The 16,583-nt window shown below is 38.8% G+C and overlaps 1 protein-coding gene and 1 long non-coding RNA gene across 5 annotated transcripts; one reads left to right on the forward strand and one right to left on the reverse strand.

The window, feature by feature from the left end:
* Nucleotides 1-88: 88 nt before the first annotated feature.
* On the reverse strand, nt 89-1,279 carry LOC117817277. The gene is made up of 2 exons (XR_004632114.1): nt 598-1,279; nt 89-516 (listed from the first exon to the last, which is right to left on the reverse strand). It is a non-coding gene; the product is annotated as an uncharacterized LOC117817277 (long non-coding RNA).
* Nucleotides 1,280-1,773: 494 nt separating this feature from the next.
* On the forward strand, nt 1,774-4,702 carry LOC117817275. 4 transcript variants are annotated; one of them, XM_034689884.1, is made up of 7 exons: nt 1,774-2,097; nt 2,443-2,499; nt 2,598-2,669; nt 2,773-2,891; nt 3,001-3,061; nt 3,158-3,252; nt 3,356-4,615. In XM_034689884.1, exons 2-7 carry the CDS (start codon nt 2,455-2,457, stop codon nt 4,371-4,373), a joined length of 1,410 nt encoding a protein of 469 aa, XP_034545775.1. In that variant the 5' UTR covers nt 1,774-2,097; nt 2,443-2,454; the 3' UTR covers nt 4,374-4,615. The 4 variants fall into 4 exon arrangements, with proteins under 4 accessions (XP_034545775.1, XP_034545774.1, XP_034545773.1 ...); XM_034689883.1 differs by lacking the exon at nt 1,774-2,097 and adding an exon at nt 2,265-2,338; XM_034689882.1 differs by lacking the exon at nt 1,774-2,097 and adding an exon at nt 4,618-4,702 and having other exon boundaries at nt 2,291-2,499; nt 3,356-4,405.
* Nucleotides 4,703-16,583: the final 11,881 nt, after the last annotated feature.

Raw genomic sequence — 16,583 nt, forward strand, 5'->3', positions numbered from 1 at the left:
TATTACACTGGCTTTGAGTGTAAAGAAAGCACAACAAGGTTAGGGAAAACACAGGAGGGAATCAGATCAAATAAAAGAAACAATATCATAAAGTCAAACAAGGTTTCATTTAGCAGACAAATACATTTATGGTGCTTTGACATCTTGATGTTTGTTCCAGGCATTTAGCTCCTTGACCCAGGTTGTTCAGATAAATGGGGACAAAGCATTCAGACGTTGATGCAGAGGCAAACAAGCAAGCTGAGATTGCCAAGAAGTGGTGGTCTCAGCTTTGAAGTGAAAATGTGATCAAACCAGCAACCAAATCAAACAGCAGCCTGACTCATCGCATTCAAGTAGTAGGCCAGTAGTGTAACGAATCCAGGTAGGACCTACAGTGCAGACAAAACGGAGGCACGGATGAAGTCTTGAAAACAGGGTCTTAATGAGATAACTTGCAGGTGGCGTTCAGGTTTCCAGGGTGCATTATAGATGGTGAGTGGTTCTGGAGCTGGGCGTTTGGTTCTTGAAAAGTTGCTTTGGAGATCAGGGCACAGAGAGAGACAATTTGGATTAAAAAAAAAAAAAACATATTTCAAGAGGGCCTGAGCTGCATACCATGCTTGGTGAACAGACGATCTGACGATGAGTGGAGGACTGAGCCGGGCTTAAGTACTGCAGAGAGAGCTGATGGCTTGATTGATGATTAGCAGCAGGTGAGCAGACTTGATTGCAGCAAGGTGAGTTGAGTCCATCTCCAGGTGAGCAGACAAACAAGACAAACACAGAGAAAGGGAAACAGTGGAATAAAAGGGAGGGAAGGAGACAAGAAACCTCACAAGTAGTGACAGATGCAGAAATACAGTGACTTGGCAATTTCAGTGACAGCTAACTTTACTCATTGTCTCTATCCAATTCTACATCAGCAGAGGAGCTGGTGCATGGCTTCGCAACATCACTTGACAATATCTATAAATTGACAACATTTAGTTCAGATAACTTAGTCTAGCGCATCTAACCAGGAGTATTTGTCCTTCTCATAACTAATCCACAACTTTTGGGGGTCTCATATCTCACATACTGCTGTTGGAGTTTGGTGGCCTTCATGGTAATCCCTCAGCTGAGCAGCGAAAGCCCCTCTCCTTAATGTGCTGAGTTTTTAAGTTATGTGTTTCTGTAAGTGGTTTCTAATATTTGACAAATATGCCAGAATGTCCAAGAGGCATTTAACCTAACTGCTTCAAGTGAACTCAGGTCGGTAACTGGTTAATGTTAGTTAATGTCTTTCGAAAAAGGAGGCTGTGACATAATGATGTAAAGATGCTGTGATTTGTACTTTAGCACAAAACAAAAAAAGACACAAGTTGAATTGCAACAATGTATAATTTTAAAAAGCCAAGGAAACCACTGAAGAGTCCAAATTAAGATACGTTTAAAGCCTGTAGTACTACTGGAATAGTTTTTGCTTCTATACTTCATTTTTTGAAACTGTGCATAGTTACACATTATTTTGGGTGTGGCAGATTTGACTGACAATTTGGCGCATTGTAGCTGTTTGCAAGTAGACTGAAAGAGCCTCAACTTCACCTCTTTCTCTGTTTCTAGATTAGAGTCACAATTTCAAAATCAGGGACCATCATCTTAATGTCACTTGAGAAAAAAAATGGGCAACGTCACTGAGAGTACAGCCATGTTTTATATATGCAGTCTGTGATACATAGGTCTTACTTCCCTGGCAATGCAGTTAAGGATCTAATCCAACATTGTTTTTAATGAGAGTTTGAACTAAAATTAGTGTTTCTCTTTAGTTGTAGTCTACATCTACAGAACAATGGACACTCCTTTGCACCAACGACTCATCGACGACTGAGAGTGTTAACGACTCAGCTAGTCGATGACTTTTAATTGACTTCAATCATCTTTTGCATACTCCTTTGTCCCTGTATCCTGAAACCTTCCACATTTCTACATCTGTCCACAAATCCGTTTAAAACTGAGGGAGCCTAAAGGAGAGAGTTTAAGTCAGTTGATGTTTGGATCAAGCTTGAATTGCCAAAACCTGGATGAGTGGGAACCTTCAAAGACAACCTCAGCTATTTCCAAACTAACCCCCGTAAGGTCAGTAATAGAGCTTTATTTTAAAGAGTCTCAATAGTTTCAGTTGTAAATAGTTATGTAGCTATAATAGCTGTGTTGGCTATTACTTTTCCTATGTTGGGCCCATTTTAGCTGTTTCTAGTTTTTATTTAAAACAGGTAACCATAACAATCTCAATTCAAATCCAGATTTTAAAAATCATCGCCTGAGCTGATTCTGCTCATTTGTTCTTGTAGCATTGATCGTGTTGGCTGTTCTTTAGGCGAGCTATTCAAGCTTTTTAGAAAATTCAGTCGATTGAATTGTATTTCTCTTTTGTATTGTTATAGCACAGCTCATGTAACTATGTTTATGTGGCCTTTACAGAGGAAAATATCAATGTCCTTCCTGGAAGGAAGCAGAGGGATCTACAGACCCATCATGGTATGTCAAAGAGTTTCAATTGGTTTTAGACTTTAAATATCTAAATTATTCCATTATATGACTACAACTTCATATAAGATTGTTTTATCTCTCCAAAGGTGCTGTTCAACACACCCATCTACAACCGAGCTCTGCAGCTCTGCTGGCATGAACGCAGTTACAAATCTCAGGTGAGTCCTACCATCTTTCATTAGCAACACAAATAGAAAATAAAAGTTCTAAATCACTCTGTCTTATCATGCTTGGAAATAAATTATTTCCTTATTTCTGCAGATTGCCCTGGTGGTGGGACTCCTTAAGCTTCAGCAGAAAAATCAGATCCCATCTCAGGTGACTGCTGAAGACATGACCAGCTTGATTTTTGAGAAGAGCACCGGAAATCTTAGAGAACGGTGAGTTACAGAACTAAGATATACAGAAACATCTCAAACTCTGCTAATGTCAAACTAGTATCACTTGGATGATGAAGAGATAAATATTCTTTGTTGTTTCTATTTGAAGCTTTTGGGAGTTTGAACTGGAGGGTTTGGATGAGGACGAGGCCAAGCCACTAATGAAACTGGTAAGACAAAAACCTGTTGAAAACTTTTGAGTAAATGGTTACATTTATCATCCAAATATGGCAAAACTGCATTCAGTATCTTATTCATTGTTTCAGGTTTGGTCTGTGAATGTCAACAACAAGATGAGGGATGTTGAGAATGAAGCAAAGGTGCTCCTCAACTCTCAGGAGGCCTTACCTCCTTATTTTAAGTGAGTCACATTTCATGTATTAAACTTTTATTAACTTTTACATTTAACTGTTTTTGATTTTAGTGTTTCTGTGTGTTTTAATCTAAAAAACTCTCACCCACAGACATCCTAAACTCCTCAGTGTGGTTAAAGATTATGCAGAGATCCTGAGTCACAGGCAGAAGGAGGCTCCCAGTGCCAGACTGCTCCGTCCACAAGAGGTGGTGCTGGAAGTTGTCCCCAAAGTCCTGCAGGGCTTCTGGGTGCTACCTCTACAACCCCTCTTAAACATGCCTTCCCGGCAGCTCAGTATAATGTCTGTTGGGGTCACAAAGGCAGTCATGGACGGGGTCTCCTCTACTCTAACGACTTTGAGACATCAGGCCATCTTCTCCCGCTCCATCAGAGATGAAATGATCCAGTCAATCCTCGCAAAGATCAGAGTGGCGTGTCCTTATGACATCTTGGTGGACAGGATCGAGGCCTTCTCACCAGTACTGCTGAATGACATTGTTGAAGTCGCAGTGGGACAGATTTGTGAGATGTTTCAATCCCAGAGCTGTGAAGAGCCAGTTCATCTGACCTCCACTGTTGATCCTCCAGCCAGCACTCCAGTCCAGGATCAGTTTAACTGGGCTCTAACTGAGGAGGGGACAAGCTCTGATGAGGACTCTGCTGCTGTTTCTCCTCCTCCTCCTCTCCCATACCCTGCTGAACCTCCATCCATATCTGTGACTCAGAAGAGCTTTGCAAATGACATGACTGAAATAGAGCAGCAAACGTTAAGTCAAGAGGAAAGTTATTCTACTGTGTCTTCTCCACCAGCTCCACTGCCCCCTACTGAACCCCAATCTAAGCTTCAAGCCCAAAAGGACATGTATGAAAAGACAGTTGTGGAGAAGCTTCAAGCTCTGCAGGCTCTGAACATTAACGCACACATTAACAGGGTCTTCGCTGCAATGCGAGATGGAGTCTTCAAGACCAACTCTGCTGAAACAGAGCAGAGGACCTTCAGTTCAGAGGCAGACTGTCCGGGATATCCTTACTCATCTGTTCTGAAGAACAGAGAGGGTAAGAATGAAAGTCAAAAACTCACAGCGGATCAGATTCAGCTGCATTTCCTGCTTTTAAACCTCCGTTAACTTCCTGCAGAGGACTGAAGCCTGGTTTATACTTGTGTGTGTGTGTGTGTGTGTGTGTGTGTGTCAGTGTGTGTGTGTGTGTGTGTGTGTGTGTGTGTGTGTGTGTGCTTGAGTGTGTGTGCGTGCGTGCGTGCGTGCATGCGTGTGTCGAAGTGTCTTGAATGCTGATTGATTTTTAAGACTAAATGCTAAAGAAAATGCCAGAGTGTAACAGTTTTCAAATAAACATCTGTGGTTGCAAGTATTGTCGCATATCAAAATTTAATCAATGTTGATACACTTTTTGGTCCTAAGATTCTTTCTTAATGAATGAAACATCTCGTACCTGCTTTCAAAAAGTCTGAACTGTATTATTCACAGTAGAAATATTTTAACAACATAGCAACATAACAACAATAGAGCTTTGTAACAAATGTGAACAATCCTTATTAACTATACAGCCATTGTCACACAGACAATACTCAGTAAGCTGACAGAATGGAGTTCTGTCTTAGTATGAGGTTTTTAAAAATGTGCGACATTGTTAGCCCGAGCTTTTGGAATGAGTAGAACAGACATCTGACTTAACCCCAAGAGAAAAAAAAATCAGAATGCAGGTTCAGTATAGGGGAAGTTTTAATTTATGTAATAGGAAGTTGAAGCTTTGTTTTATGATCTACTTATTTTTTTTCTTCCTCAAACTGAAATGGTGTTTCATAAAAGCCATAATGACATTGAAAAGAGGGATTGCTGACCAAAGAAAACAGAGAGATTAATGGTGAAGAGAACACCTCACAATTCTTCCAATAAGAGACCTTGAATCACAGAATTATGAAATATATGATATTACACATTTTTAATACTATTTACACTTCTTAGATTAGATTTGATTAGATGAGATTTGATTAGATGTACTTTATTGATCGCCCATTCGGGGAAATTTGTTTGTTCCAGCAGCTTACAACACGGGACATGAGAATACAACACTGTACTTACATAGTTAAAAAAAAAAAATAATAATAATAATGGGAAAAGTGAATCTAAATAATAAAAATTAAAGCAAATATAACAGATATATACAGATATATACACTTCTACACCTCTATCTTATGAATTGATAGTAAAGTAAGTTATTGCACCGATAAAATCACACCAAGTTTTTATGAGCACACTCAGTACAAAAAACACTTCTCGCACAGTCATGCACATGTGGAGTCAAAACACAAATGAGAAGATTTTTCTTGTATTTGGACCTTTAAAAAAGAGGCAGCACATTTACTGGGACAGTGCTGCAAGTCTTAAAGGCTCCACTAGAGGGAGCTATCACGTTGATTTTGTACTTTGCTTTTAAAGCCAACATATTGGTGTTATTCCTCAGAGCAGCCAGAAGAGGGCGGTGAAAGGTAGTTCCTGTTTGCAGCTGTGATGCAGCAGCTCCTGCAGAAACATTTAACAGGAACAGAAGTGAAGAGAATAGATATCTGTCATGTGTCTGGATATGGCAGCAGTCCAAAATCAGCATAAAATAATTTCCCTCTGGTCACAGGTTAGGGTTCAATTTGACTAAAATCTAATAAAGACAATTTTGTTTGCAGGAATCTTCTTGTGTGAGATTACAACAGGTGATGGTTTATATCAAAACATATTTCCTGACAGTGTTTGAAATACAGACAGTAGACTTGAGTGGTTTTGTCAGCACATCAAGTGCAGTTGGAATGTAATCAGTTTTGAAGAAATTGCATGCCTAATAAAATTTCTCATTTTGGAGTAATAAATTATTAACCACTGAGCTGTTTAGGGTACTTGCTGATGGATGATGGGGGAAAAAAAACAAGTATGAGAGAGGACAGGCGCGGCCAAACAACAACTGCTGAGGGTGAGATTGTTATGCAGCAATGAGCCAAAGGAAGGAATGTTTGCACACACGGTCTGCATGCAGAATAATGTTGCAAGGCGGCTTCCTTCCCCCCTACAGGCATGAGTTTAAGCTCAAGTTCACAACAGGTCCAAGTGTGCCAAAACAAGCACTGGATTGTTCTTCCTTTTTAAGTATTCTCATGGACACTTTGAAATGATCTCACAGGACATCAGCTTGATAAGTCTATGCTCATCACACTATCATGTTCATGTGTGGAGCCGCAGAAGCTCGCTACTATCAGCAGAATAAAAAACACAAGGTTGAATGATCTCGTGTGACCTGATAAACGTTCCAAACAAACAATATGTAAAACCCTGAGTGGATAGGATGTTAAGTTATTTGCCTTAGGAGAGGCTGAAGGTAAGATAAACAAAATAAAAAACAAACAAAAATAAAATATATTTCCCCAGCCTTACACAGGAGAGTTTAAAGCAAATGTAATAAAAGTTTATGAGAGAAAGTGAATGATGAATAACCCTGCATGAAATATCCATCTCTGAAAGGAGAAATATCTCTTTTTCTTCCACATTGACTTTTCTTGATCGTGAGAAAACAATTCCCCAACACAACAACATTCTGAAACCCTCTAAGTCAAATCTTAAAAAACATTTGGGAACATTTAGGAGTTTCACCATACAGCACAAGACTCATATGACTCACAACAGTTATATAGTCAGTAAACATATACAAAAAGAGGGTGCGGGAGGTGAAGCTCTTATTTCACTGTAAAACAAAAAAGAAGCGTATTTGCCTTTCATATCTCCTCTGTACAAACAACATGTGTCACGTTCAGACCAGCAGGTGCAGAAATAAGTTGAAGGTCTTAGAAACAATTGAAGTACTGTACACGGTTAGTTTTGCATATTGGCTTTGGGAACATGATGCTTGGCCTCTGACTGAGGACATAAGGATGCAAAGGAATTAAGTTAGATGAATTAAGGAACACACTTCAATCTGAATCTGTCATGATGGGAAAAACAGGGAGGACCCAAAAAATAAAGATTTTAATAATAAAAGAACAAAAGGTACAAACAAAACTTATTAATGGTTAATGGTTTGGCCAAAATGAATGTGAACAAGAGCAAAGTCTGCAGTTTGCCAAAACTACTTGGATATCGTACAAATTTTGGAAAATTTCTCAGGATTCATCGGACCAGTCTCACTCACAAACTGTTTCCCACAATGCACGGCGCTAATGTTACGCTTTTTATTCTTTCTTCTTTTTTGAAGGGGGGGCTTTTTGTTTTGAGGTGCTGTGAAAAAATTTGAATTCATTATAAACCGCAGGGATAAAGACCTACAAAATGAAACAGGAAACACAATAGACTAGATGAAGAAACACAAGAAAATACAAAAGAATACAACATGAGACCTGGATCACTAAACACACAAAAGGAAGACATAGGATAACTTAAAACACAGAATAAACACGGGGAGAAACCAAGGCATGAAACACAAGGGGAATCTACAAAATGAAACAGGAAACAAAGACTGATAAAACAAGGAAAAATCCAAACCCAAACAGGATTAACTCATGGCAGTACCACAATTAGTAGTGGATTGGATTTGTGAAAACAGACTTGTCTTGAATGTAGCAGCAAAAATCCAAAGTATTTTGCTCAGGGGCACTAACAGTGATCATTAACTCTGCCTATCACTCAAAGGCTCAGCTACTGGACAGGTTCAAGAGGCTAATTTGCATGGTGTCACACTCAATGAGCAGCTAACATGGTAGAAACATATTGGTAACTTTGTTAAGGAAATGGGTGAAGGGATATCTTGTATTGGAAAATGTACACTGCTCACCATACTAGTCAAATGCAGCCAAAAAAAAAAATCTGCGGCAAATAAAGCTGCATATTCAGCCTTATGAATTTCATTGGGAGTATGTGTAGGAATATTAGGAATCTGTTCTCGCAAATAAAGTAACATAGTCACAGTACCTGACATGCTGCTTGGGGTTACCTAGTTAAGCAAAGACCTAGAAATTACTGCTAAAGGAACACTTTAACAACAAACATTAATGGACGTAAGTGAAACACTATGATTGAATATAATGTGTATTGAATGTTATTTTGTATGTGGACCCCAGGAACAGTAGCTGCTGCATTCGTGGCAGCTGATAGATCTGAATAAAGAGGGCAAGAAAGGGAAAATTTGAACACAGAACCAAAAAATGTCCAATGAAAGCGTGATATCAGAAGTTACCCCTTTAGAGATCGCTGGTTTCTCTTTCAGTCATGGCCACACCTCTGTACACAGTTAAAACTTCTAGAAGCATTTGGAGACACAGAGAAACTGACTTCAAAGTAAAAAAAAAAGATCACAGGTAATACAGAGCATGTAAAACAATTTGTATTACACACTCTCATGCTATATAACACATTTGGGGATCATTTGTCATGTTCACAGTGCAAACATGCTCAGAAGTTTGAGGTTTGTTACAACGCCCACAGCTTTTCATTGTGGTTCACTTGTAATTAAGCTGCACTTAGTTAGCCTTATTTTCCATCCTTTTGCGTACTCATAGCACTCTTACACTATGTGCTGACTTCACTTTTTCACACACATTCAAACACTGATGACAGAGGCTGCTACACTAAGTAGAGATAATTATGCCCTCTGGAACGGGTTAGGGTACAGTGTCTTGTCGTGGGACAGTTTGGCATAAAGCCTGAAGGAGCTGGTGATCAAACCACCAGCCTTTTTTGAGAGACAACCCCTGAGCCACAGCTACCTAAGTCTACTCTTTACAGAAGCCTTAAAGGGATGATTTAGCTTTTTTGAAGTGGGGTTGTCTGAGGTACTTATCATAAGTAGATGTATTAGCTACAGGGGATCTCAGTCAGCTCGGCCCCTTTAGTGAAAAACTGTAAGGAGAACTAAAAAGGAAGCTAGGCTATCAACCATTTCAGAGGGGTTAGCTCTATTGTGTAATTGGACTAATTTTAACAAATTCAAAATCATTATTCTTATGTGAGTGTACGCTCTACTTATCCATTTGTCAGCACTTTACTTTGCTGTCAGAAAGCTCATTTGTTTCTTGCAGCACTTTCAACTGCTATTGACAAGAACCACATACAACCCCACTTAAAAAAACAGAACTATGCCTTTAATGATTTGCATGTAATTTATTTCCTCTTTCCTGTCATAAACAGTACTTGTTTTCCTCCATATATACTCAAAGCATCTATCCTTAATCTGAAATGAAAAATAATCAAATCATAAATAAGATGTATGATTGATCAGTGTTCACACACCTCCCCTCTCTTCATACACAAACCAACCTGCCCCACCTTTTTCTGCCTCTTCCTCACAGTGCATCTGAAGACTTCATCAGCATTACATCACATTAAAACTTAACTAAGTTTTAAATAATCTCTGCCTGTGACTTATTTGTACAGTAGCTGAGTAGTGCGAGGAAGAAGCTTGATTTAAATTGCATGACAAATTAAACCAGTCAAAACCAATATGGTAACCTCACTGAATTACACACAGACAGCTTCACTTCATATAAAACTGTATAAGATCCCATTGAACACGAGAATTTCAAAACCTCTCTGTGCATTTTCAGGAGGGATATAATAAGAGCGCTTGGCAGCACAGAGTGTGTCTGTCATAGTGAACAGGAGCAGGAGGAGCAGAGTAAACGGACAGCTTGCTAATTAACTGATCGGGAATCATGTCATATCTCTAAGACAAATAAATACATCTAATGCTATAATGGCTCGCCAAATTTACTCAGGTGACTGTTAAAATACCTGGGCGTTATGCCCAGGTAAAGTCTACGTGTGGTAAACACTGGCTGTTCATTACTCCAGTAATATTTGTTACGTTGCAGACAACAGACTGGAGAGTATAGAAGATTCTTGCAACAAGTTGTGCATTAGTTATGCCCCCAATGGATGATGACTCCCTATACACTGTGCATGTAAGGCCAGAGATATGCTTGCATAAGTGTCCTGCTGCTCATGGGCTAATAGTAAATATACTTGGCTATGCACTATGCATGTTAATGGAAGATAGCTTCAGAGGACACACCATAAAAGTCAGGTTGTTTATAACTACCGTACGTGTGCGATGTAAACAACAGACATGGCGTCACTCCAGGAGGGTAATCTAATTTAAACATGCCTCTGTCTGTCCACTTTTCAAGAAACCTACCCTTGATCCTACTGTTAAGTCATTTTAAACCTATTATAAGCTGCCTTTTTATCGAACATTTTATAAAAAATAGTCTGTACAACTGACATCTTTTTCAAATGATAACCTATCTTTAACACATTTCTATTAGGCTGTGGTTCCTTCCATAGCACCGAGGCTGCTCTGGTTAAGGTCTCTAATGGTCTCTTGCTTGCTGCAGATGCTGTTTTTAACTCTGTTTTAATTCTCCTTGATTTAAGCTCAGCTTTGAAACAGTCGATTATAAAATTGTTTTTAACTGTCTTGATTTATTTATTGGAGTCTGTGATGTGGCATTGGAATGGTTCACTTCCTACCTAACAAACAGATCTTTCTCAGCATGAATCAGTGGCTCCTCCTCTTCAAGTGCCTCCCCCACACAGAGGGGTTCCACAGGGCTACCACTGCTATGCTGACACAACTCTACGTCCCACTGAAATCCCGTAGCAATGACTTGTCTTCCCTGTTGTTCTGCTTGAATGACATCAAATGCTGGATGTCTCATAACTTTCCCAGTCTAAATGAATCAATAGCTTATTATGATGACTTCCTGTAGGCCCAGAAACAATATCAATCACTGTCTGGCTTGGGCCCATTGGCTAGTTATGTCAAAGATTAGACTTGAAACCTTGACATCATATTTAATTCTAATCTCAGCTTCAATACTCAGGTCTCACAAGTTGTGCAGTCTTGTTTCCAACAGCTCAGACTCATCTCCACAGTTATACCATTTTTTCTTTTTCTGATTACATAACTCATGTTCTTGCCAACCTTTATTGGCTACCAGGTATTTTTGGAATTGATTTAAGGATTTTATTGCTTGTTTTTGAAGCACAACATGGTCAGAAACCTCCATATATTTTTGACCTCTTAACTTTTATGTTCCTGAATTGCTGTTAAAGATCCTGTGGAAGGAACCTACTTTATGTTCCTAAATTAAGCTTGTAACCAAAGGTGATCAAGCGTTTGCTGTTCGGGCCCCCAAGCTTTGGAACTCTCTTTCAGATGATCTTAGATTAGTGAAGTTTGTGTCCTCTTTTAAATCCTCACTGAAAACTTTATTTTATTATGAGGCTTTCTCTGAACTGGTGTGCTATTGATACTTTATTTGTTCTATTATATGTAAAAAAAACAACAACAGATATTTCTTGTTGACACTACTAGCAACATAGCTAACAGTAGCTAAATATTGTCACTGTTTGGTGGTGATTAAGTGGTTTTAGGTAAGTTGAAGGGAAGGTTAATTTTCAGTGTCAAGACTGAACTTTTGGAAGGGAGAGCCGGTTTTACCTGTCTGCATGAATGTATCATCTACCTTTGCTTTGATGATTAAGAATTTATTGCCCTTCACCTTTCAAACTGCAGCAATATTGACCAAGGCGGATCGAAAAAATACACATAGCAGTCTGTACATGTTAGGCTTTCATCCTGGTGGCAGTGTAAGGAGAAGGATTCTTGCCTAGATGTGTAAACATCAACAATGAAGCTCTGGCAAGGACTTGTTTTAAGCGACTGAAAGGGTGTAGCTGAGGCTGTTTAAAGGTTGCAAGTGCCCAAAACATGAAGTTTCCCTTCATATTTCCAATTTTTCTGAGGTTGTCAGGTGATATAAATACACCTCTTTCTGATGAGATGGACAGGTAACAAGCCCGTGCTGTCAGTTTTGTCTGTCATTTTAGTTTGCTCTTTTCACCCTCCAAGCTTCCCCGCTGGTCATGTGACTGAAAACTATGAGTATCAGATGCAAGGAGAAAATACTCCTGGTGACAGAACAAAAAGGCCATTCAAGTTTATTCAAGGGTATTGGAGCCAAAATAACAGGATATGTGTTCAGGAAACAAGGGTGCAAGTGCTCTGTTAATCCCAAACTCAACGACTGATATTGTGGTCACCAACCATTGACCTTTTCCTCAACAATACATGTGTTTATCTTATTAACTAGTTAATAAGATGTTCACCATGTTTGAAACGGACAGAAAACAGATACTATCATCTGCATGTGTATGACATGATACTGAGCAACCTTTTGTATCTAATTAAGACGCAGAATTGTGGGTGTTGGTTTTTAATGACCTGTAAGAGAAGGCGTTGTCATGTTTGCCGTACAGTTCAGGACACACAACCACACTCTGACTCAATTTGTACCCAGTTCTGACCTTCACATGGAAAACAACTCTCATCCCTGAATACATTATCCTTCCCTGTTGTAACAGATGAATTACTTAACACATCACTACAACCAATACACACAAACATGCATTTAATGATATTACGGAGAAGTTAGTCTCAGGTTGATTGATCTCACAGCCAACTGAAAAACATCCACACTGTAAATGTGTTCTTGTAAACCCAATGAGGTCAGGATGAAAGTTTGGCCGACACTTGTAACTCTGGTTTCACTCAGTCTAGATTTTCACTGGAGGAGTTTCATGTTGACTACCACTGTCAACACACTGTGGTCATGACCTAAATATGTGGTTGTAAATGTCTTGGATTGTATATTGCCCCAATTACAGGTCTTTCAAGTTCAGTTCCACTTGAACTGTTCTGATCATAGTCTAATAGTTTAATTTCTGGAGTATTTAGCGCAGGAATATTACATTTTTCCAATGTACGAAATGTTTTCACCAGATATGAAATACTGAGGAGTAATATGATTTGAACATTGAACAGCAAACTTTGAATAACAAACATGGACATTTTAAATGATTCAGCATTGGACGCAGGATGCAGTGTGATAGAAAGATCCATCTGGAAGGAATAGACAAGGCCTGCTGTTTGCTACATTTAGCTTCTAAAGTACTCAACTGTCAAATGCCAAGTCCATAACCTGTAGCTGTCACAGATAACTATTCATCCACAAAACAACTTCTAGCTCGCAGGACAAAGCTATTGTGGGTAAAGGGAACCAGGTTTGAGCTGATGAACCCCATGAGTCGACTTACCATGACCACTATAGCTTACAAACAAATCTTGGTTCCATGGTGCTAAAAGTAAAAAAATGATTACTGTAATGTTGTTATTGTGTTAAGTTGTTTTGGTCACACCAATGTAAGGACAGGTCATATTTTCTTTTAGCTCAGTAAGAAAACTTCAAAAATGGGCATGTATTGTAAAAATTAGTAAAATCTGAAAATATATTTGATTCACAGGGGGTTAAAAGGACATTTTCAAATCAATTCCACTGTTGAAATATTCAAAAATTCCACCCATATATGAAATTCAGTGGGCTTATTTATCATGTCAAAATCTACATAAAAGTCTCTTACAGTCATGGTGAAAGTCCAAAAAGAAGTCAGCCATGTTGATTTGAATTCGGATTTTCAGAACATATTTTGGGTGATTTGTTGGGTCCATACTTGATCAACCCTTCCTAAGGGTTTCATCCGATAAGCTCCAAATGTTGTCAGTGTATTGAAGTTAAACTGAAAGTGAAAAGGGATTAAAAGCTTCAGTTTTTGGGGCTTGGCTGGGGGTTAATGTTTTTTGGGATATTTGCGATGCACCCAGGTGTGAGTTCTGCAGGCAACTCTAATTTTCTAAATTAACAAAAGCAACTGCCAAACACTCTACCTATGATAAGTATTTACCACTTGTTTCAATTGTATATAAATACTATACATAGCTCCCATTCGAAATGCTCAGCAGATCAGTTGGCTGTTTGACACTTCTTTACCTGCGTACATAAACATAAGCCTGAATACTGTACAAACACACAAACACACACAGTTTCCATAATCCATGTGTTACCTTTTTAGGCCTCAGTTTACTTTATTAACAAGCATATTTGTCTCCGATTAGTAAACACTGGGAGTATGTCAGGGAATGCTGGGTCGTCTCATGTCAAAGGATAAAGAGAGCATTGACAAGGCATGACAAGTCGGGCCGTGACAGGACAGAACAAGGAATTTACACAATTTTAAGAACACTGTAAAAATGTGACAATCATTCCTTTATATATTTTTGATTCTTTAGGATGATTCAAATCCTATAAAATTTCCAGTTACCAAAAGAGAAACATTGTTTATTGGAAGCCACCTGTCTAGCTGCATTCACCATTCAGTGAAGGTCTGAATTTTGTCTAATTGTCTCCAAAGACAACGCTTGGCTTGAGCAGTCCTCTCCTTTGTTACAACAAAGCATGGTTAATGGAAGTTTCTATTTTAAAACCTTGATTTTCAAAAGGCTGTTTTTGCAGTGAGGGTGCTTCTTGATGATCACATTTATCAAAGGTCAGTCCTAAGAGCTTAGAAAAGACTACATCACAAAACACTTTATATTCTAATCTTCCTCCAGGGCTTTATAGACCAAACTGAGTGTTGCTACGGCAGTACATAACCACAAAGGTGCATGTTGAAAGGCTGGTGATATGTTACAAATCTATCAACAAAGGCTTACTATTAAGAAAACAATGTCTGAATCTTGCTTAGAGTAAAATTGATTACTTGGACAACAATTGAGTGTTATTTTGTAGATAATTGGCCCATTAGAAGGAAATAAAGACAGCATGAACATTACAAATTGTCTTATTACGCTGCTTCCTCTTTGACCTGTGTCAGAGTTTCCATTTATTCAAATAGAAACCAAACAGCATCCACCATCAGTAGCAAGATGAAGATAAATACAACTTTAATATGAAGCTGACACTTGAGATTAAGTCTTACAACACTCCCTGTTGACCGTGTGACCACCCGTATGCTCACTGGAAAAGCTATCTTGACCTCCTGTTAACCAAAACCAGAATCCATTTGTCATCATAGAAAACCACAAACAGATTAATACAGTTTGTAGCCCTTCTGTTAAGAGGAGCTGCTCCGTACATGCTGAACTAGCATGCAACGTGCATTATATGCCCTGGTCTCTGGAAGACTAGAAAACAATCTGAGGCCACTTCATGTCACAGTCATCCATTTTTAAAGACTAGAGGCTGGGGTAATCACACCAGCACTTAAAATGACAAACTTTCTTTCAAATCACTGCCATACTTGAATTCAATGATTGTTCATTAGTGCTCATTGAAAGAACTAACCTTTGAATGAACAGGGAGTTTGGGGAGTCAAAGAAAGGGAAACTCACCCTCTTTGTCTTAATGTCAATGATGACTCTGAAGGTATCTAAAAGCCTGAAAATGCTCCACTGTTAAGAAAAACTTTAAAAAATGTTGAGGTTTAAAATATATTCATAGGGAGACCCACTCATGAGTCTGAAGCTACCATGTTCCATCAAAAGGCATATACAATTACATTGGCTAACTGAACCTGCAGAGGTTGTTCAGGACATTAAATGCCACAGTGCTGAACACAGACACGTTGGAAGCTAAGTACAGATGACTTTAAAGCCATTTGAACAAGGTTTAATTTGTTTGTATGCCAATGTTAGCTTTTCCCTTCTGGTGCTTGCATTTAGTGCAAATCTTTGTTTGGTGCATGTTGACACAAAAAGCCAAAGAAAAAAGTTCTGTTTGCATTTTGTCAAGGGGACCATGGTCATTTTAACATTTAGGTTGGCCTATAAAAATGTATTAGTCCTACAGCTCTCCCTTTAGCAGAGTACTGTAGATCTCTATTAGCCATAGCTTTAGAGCTGTTGTGACTGGCTAACTTGCTAGCATGTTTTATGTTGGCTGACAAACTACAGTTTGCCAACTAGCCTTCTGAGTTGTAAAGGCTGTCAACCCTACAGTGCAGCCTATTTTGCCAAACATTTAATAGATTCCCTGCTGGGACTCTAAGAAGGGCTAGAGGGATAGTTAAAGATTAGGTACATGTGCCTTTACATTTACACTCCATGCATCCCAAAGGGACATGATTCATTATGATTCATCCTTGACGCCTACATCCTTACCCTATATCCCAGTTGTACATTTGGTTTACATTACCACTCACTTAGTGTTTTGTCTGTTGATTTGCACCACGTCATATGATCATGGACTTGTTCCTTTATGTATGTTCTTTTCCATTGCCAGAGGCTCCAGTGACAGTCACAGGCTATAAAAAGAGTTGAAACATTAATACTGACAGTCTCCAGGGATTGGGACTTTAGGAAGTAAAATCATAAAATCAAATGTTAAAGGAGATGTCTTCTTATACTATGAGTTAGGCTGGCTGCAATTTCAGAAACCAAAAATGATT

The sequence above is a fragment of the Notolabrus celidotus genome, chromosome 8 (assembly GCF_009762535.1).
Source record: "Notolabrus celidotus isolate fNotCel1 chromosome 8, fNotCel1.pri, whole genome shotgun sequence".
Taxonomy (NCBI): domain Eukaryota; kingdom Metazoa; phylum Chordata; class Actinopteri; order Labriformes; family Labridae; genus Notolabrus; species Notolabrus celidotus.

Excerpts from the sequence above, each read along its gene's own strand:
- LOC117817275 (XM_034689882.1), top strand. The coding sequence starts at position 2,422 with ATGTTTATGTGGCCTTTACAGAGGAAAATATCAATGTCCTTCCTGGAA. Across the intron at positions 2,892-3,000 it reads ACCGGAAATCTTAGAGAACG|CTTTTGGGAGTTTGAACTGG; the intron begins GTGAGTTACAGA and ends TTCTATTTGAAG. Across the intron at positions 3,062-3,157 it reads CCAAGCCACTAATGAAACTG|GTTTGGTCTGTGAATGTCAA; the intron begins GTAAGACAAAAA and ends TCATTGTTTCAG.